General features: G+C 38.1%; 1 protein-coding gene across 1 annotated transcript in view; it reads left to right on the top strand.

Moving 5' to 3' along the window:
- gpat2 (glycerol-3-phosphate acyltransferase 2, mitochondrial) overlaps positions 1 to 5261 on the top strand; it is a gene marked incomplete at its 5' end in the record, with an annotated part of 110172 nt that overhangs the window by 97409 nt on the left and 7502 nt on the right. The window contains 2 exons of the mRNA XM_014002540.1: positions 407 to 484; positions 953 to 1075. Coding sequence (XP_013857994.1) covers positions 407 to 484; positions 953 to 1075 — 201 coding nt within the window. The remainder of the gene's footprint in view (positions 1 to 406; positions 485 to 952; positions 1076 to 5261) is intronic.

Genomic DNA, 5261 nt, shown 5'->3' with positions numbered 1-5261 from the left:
GTGTGTGTGTGTGTGTGTGTGTGTGTGTGTGTGTGTGTGTGTGTGTGTGTGTGGTTGCGAACGTACATGCTTCATCTGGCTGACTTCAAGGGCTTCGAGTCTGAGCCACTAATACTTTTTCTGTTTGCCCACCTTTCATTTCAGCAGCTGCTTTTTCTTGTCTCCTCTGCTTGTAGTTTTGTTTCACGGCCCATTCCTCGCTCAGAAACTATCTCCCCCAGCTCTCATCCCTCCCGTCTCCGCCTCTCATTCTCCCCCTATGATGTTTGCAACATCTCTGCTCGGAACCTCGTGCTTCTGTCAGCTGTCTCTCGCTGTATTTTTAAGATAGCTGATGGGCTGAAGCTGTTTTTGCCTTTTTCACCACAGTGTTTCTCCCGCTTCCACTCTCCTCCTTTCTCCCCAGCCCTGTCAGTCGTCTCAGAGTTTCGCTCTGGATGCTGTTGACAGTCTAGTCCGCTGTGGCATCCTAGTCATGGAAGAAGTAAGAAACATTAAAGATTTCTTAAAGTTGTGCTTTTACAGCCTGTATTTTAAAAACAGCACTGTTTTTGAGACCATTTTTATTTATAAAGTTGACGCCTTCTGTCTGCAAATACATCTTTAATGTTGCCTCAAGCTTTTCATTTACCGCCTTGTTTTTATGTGTTTTTCTGTTATACTGTATGTTATAGAATTAAAAGTAGGATGCTTTGAATTGTAGCCTCTATATACAGGTTATTGCCAATGCTTAACATTAACACTTACACACTCAGGGAAACAGAACTTTTATTGAACTAAAACTTTTAAATGGTTTTGTACAGGGTAATTATTTTGAGAAATAAATTCTTAATGAGGCAAACAATTAAACTAATTAACAATCCTGTACAGTACATCGGTCTCTTTAAATTATTTCTTTAGATCACCCAGCTTATGAAATTTCCAAGCTCTAACTGTGTTTTATCTTGTGTAGGTTTCCAGAGACGTTCCCATTTGTGATTTCATGAAGAGGGAGGGTACTCTGGTCTGGACGACCACTGACGACCCTTATCACAGTGACTCCGACTGCGAGGAGCCGGAGTCGCGCTCATATAAGGTACCAAAGAGCTTTGTGGAGCCCCTTCGGCTTTTTGACACGCTTCATGGAAGCATGGCGTTTTAAAACGGGACAAATGATTCATGCAGATCTGGATTTTTCTCTCTGGGTGACTGCAGTACCTACAGGGCACACACAAAAACACGAGAAACTACAGAAAAAGAACTTTGAAGTAACTAAATCTCCATTACAAAAGCTTGAACACGGATGAATCACGTAACTTGAATGTGAATTAGCAGTATGTGTCATCTTTAAAAGAAGCCTAACTAATGCTAACGTTACATGGTTTTTTTTTTTTTTGTTTTTTGTTTTTGTTTTTTTTTTTCAAAGCAACATGAGGCAGCTGACGCACTTCCAAAGGGGCCAAACAGCCTTCTCCAAAAAGCTGGAGCAAATGTTTTAAACATGACAAAATGACTTCAGGATGACTGTCAAAAAAATCATGAACACATCCGTGAAAGCAAATTTTAAAAGGGAAGATGATAAAAAAAAAAAGAGTAGTAATTTCTTCTGCACACCACTCTTGGCATTTATCACACTTGTGCTCTTACAGGTGCAGTTTCTGTAGTCAGTAGCCATGTAATGCAAAATTTTATCAAACTTTTAAAATGTTGCAAAAAAGAAAAAAAGTGGATTAGATGTGTTCCCATCTACTGGTTTGGAACGAATCAATGATGCTATGCAAAGTGTCATTTTATCAGACATTGACGTTACGCATGGCTGTGATAAACAGGAAGCAGAGGTTGCAAACGAGCAGGGACCACACGTTTCAGGACAACGAAGAGATGTTTTCAAGAATGTGTTGCTATCAGGCAAGTTGTAATTATTCACTCATCAACTAGTTTTGGTTGCATGCTGTCTGGAGACGTAGACAAAGAAATGCAATCTCCGGGAAGATGCTGATAGAGGAAACAGCTGATTTTTTCAGAAAATGTGTTACCATCTCCACTTTTTGTGCATTAACTCTTACGGAAATTCCAAAAACCACTTCAAGCGATCGTAAATCTATTTTACAAAATATAGGCAGGTTTTTCAAATTGTGATGTTTCCATTAACCATTTTTAATTGATACTTCAAAATGCGATTTTAATAAAACATTGATGGGAACATGGATAATTTGAAGAATTGTTCTCATCAAATAGTTTAGCTTTTGGTCAGAAAGGTCCCAGACTAAAATGGTGTGGATGGATCTAAGCCATTGCCCTGATAAAGGCTGCAGGAGTGCTCTAAAGGACCTTTTGTCATTCTTTTACCATCTTCATTAGCATATGGAACTGAGGAATATGTATATAAAAATTATTAGGTCTCATAATTCGTTGCAGTCCCATCTTTCAAAGCAACACTTGCACCGTTTTACAAAGTATTTAATTAAATATGGGGTCAGGACTGTGAGTGTTGGTAGTAAAAGCCTTCACTGTGTTAAAGGACCGACCCATACAATGAAATATTTTATTATTATGTGCCACTAATATCAGTCTCCATGATGCATTAAGGTCCATAAAGTAAATGTAGAATTTTACATTACAGCTTGTGTGGTTGAACTCTCATTTCACTGCTATTGTCTTTTAAAGTCCTTATCAGTTTGTCCAACCATCATTTTTGGGTTTTTGTTTTCAAATAAGAATGAAGGAAAAGACAGTTTGAAATAAATATTTTCGACTTGACCAGAACTTTTTGCACTTCCTCTGAGAAAATCAGAGGGGTATTGAATTTTGAATGTTTGTTTTGTTGAACAAAATGTACAGCAGTTTGTGTGTAATTTTTATTTTTTTAGAAGGGCTGATGCCATTAAACATTTAGTAACACAAGGTGGTAGCTGCCCTCATTTCATCATCGTTACTGTGCTGCAGAAATGTGCCACCCATCACTTTTCTGTCACTACTGTATAATATACAGATAGGATTGAATTGTGTAGTTATTCATATGATTTTTAATAAATATTGTACTTCCAAAGCCCTGTGAAGGACAGGTTCTGAACTCAGATATGTTGCAAGCTTCACGCGGACCAGAACCACACTCTCAAACAAAAACCTTTATTTCTACAATAGATGATTAAAACTGCGAGGGGAGTGTTGAACTTGACACTCAGATGAAAAAGAGATGTCATTTACTCACAAGCATATTGCAGGCTTTCAAACAAAATGGCAATGATGTAGCATTTTGGCTGCAGGTTTTTGTTCCTATTAGATCATTTTAGGATATGGACTGGTAAATGGGTTGCAGTTACGCTGGGCTTTTATCCAAAGCGCTTTACAATTTGCCTCCCACTCACCTATTCACACACACACAAACACACATTTCTATGGACATTGCAATTGTTCAAACATTATGGTGGCTATTTTCAGTACTTGACTAAACCTAAGCTTGAGTTTTACAAAAAGGTAGGGCAGTCTCAATACCAATTTTTGAGTAGTAAGAGTACTTCAGTTTGGGTACTCTACTGGCCGAGTACTCAATGAGTTAGAACTTAAACATTACACAATGATTATAAAAACGTATTTCTTTTTATTTAGAACCTGGTGCCAAATCGGATGCTTATCTGATGTTTTTCAAAACAACCTCAGTCTGAACGCTCATGTCGCATTTCATCCAACTTTTACATCAGTGAGGTGAGGGTATACGGGTCGATCCAAGTAATAATGATCCTAACCTCGGGTCATGCTGTTAGTAATTCTGCACGTCTTCAGCTACAGAACAGAAGTCCAGTTGCTTCTTTTTTGTTTTAATTTTCCATGTCCTGGATGACTGAGACTCCACAGAAATATGATAGTAATGTTGGTGTTGGACTGTCTACACCAGTAGTTCTCAACCCTGGTCCTCAAGTACCCTATCCATCATGTTTTTCTTGTTTCCCTGCTATTCAGCAGGTCTTCAGAAGATTGTTAATGACTCATTCATTCAAGCCAGGTGTGTCAAATCAAGGAAACATCTAAACATGCAGGAAAGGAGTCCTTGAGGACCAGGGTTGGGAATCACTGCTTTAATACATGTTATCTGATTTATTATTTACAAATAAATGGCAAAGAGTCAATGACTTCCAGAGGCAATACTAAAAAACATAAAACTGAGTCAATATTATGTTTTGAAAATGTCTCATCAAGCTCAGAGAAGCTCTTGAAGTGTTGGTCAACATTTAAAGCAGTGATGTTTAGATGTTTCCCTGATTTGACATACCTGGTTTGAAGGAATGAGTCATTAACAATCTTCTGAAGACCTGCTGAACAGCAGTGAAACAAGTAAAACATGCTGGATAGGGGTCCTTGAGGACCAGGGTTGGGAACCACTGGATCGATACTTAAATTAGTTTTATTTAAAGCACATCGCATCCGTTACACATTGCACCAGAGCAGCTGTTCAGAGGCAGGTTCAAATGTAAACAATGTCAGATAAATATTTAATTGACATTGATCGCACAACAACTTCAGAATCAACACGCTAACATGTAGCATTTGGGGGTAGTGAACTGTAAACAACGAGCTGAATGTGACGTCACGTCATCCATTGCGCATGCGGGTTGCATCAATGGCATAAATATTTCTAATGAAGGTGGCATTTTAAAATATAATGTGAACATCCACGCCAAAGAAAATTGTTATCTGGGCATTTGAACAAGTATGAGTACTTTTAAAAATTTTGGCATCAAGCTCGATACTGGTATGGGTATCACCATACCACCACAACTAAAGATGAAATCTTTGCCCTAAAGTACCATGTTTCTTTTGTCCCGTCTGTGTAAACTCTCCGCACATGATCATTCACAGCCAGCTATGGAGGCTTAAAGATTCAGAGTTTTACTCACAGAGCTTTTATTTTTTATTCACAAACAGGTTTTTTTTTCCCCCAGAGGCACTCACATGATTTTGTTTGTGTATTAAGTTATTTATTTATTTATGCCATGCCCGAGTTATGCACACAGAGAGAAATGTAAATAAACAAATAAATATTCCCTCTGGTTCAGAAAAAGAAAACGATCTGTATTCAGTAGGACTTTTGGCAAAAATAAATCGCTAACTCTAATGGCTAAATTGTGTAATTTATTTATATTCTTGTGTTGCTGTGCCTTGTTAATTTTATGTGTTTGAACTGTAAACCTCCCTCTGGTGACTTAATTTTGACCTGTAGTGGAAGTTGCTGCTTGGATCTGGGTTGTTGTGTGTGTGTGTGTGTGTGTGTGTGTGTGTGTGGT

The sequence above is a fragment of the Austrofundulus limnaeus genome, unplaced genomic scaffold (genome assembly GCF_001266775.1).
Source record: "Austrofundulus limnaeus strain Quisiro unplaced genomic scaffold, Austrofundulus_limnaeus-1.0 Scaffold14, whole genome shotgun sequence".
Taxonomy (NCBI): Eukaryota; Metazoa; Chordata; class Actinopteri; order Cyprinodontiformes; family Rivulidae; genus Austrofundulus; species Austrofundulus limnaeus.
The sequence above is the reverse complement of the archived record's forward strand: the minus strand, read 5'-3'. Positions and strand labels throughout refer to the sequence as shown.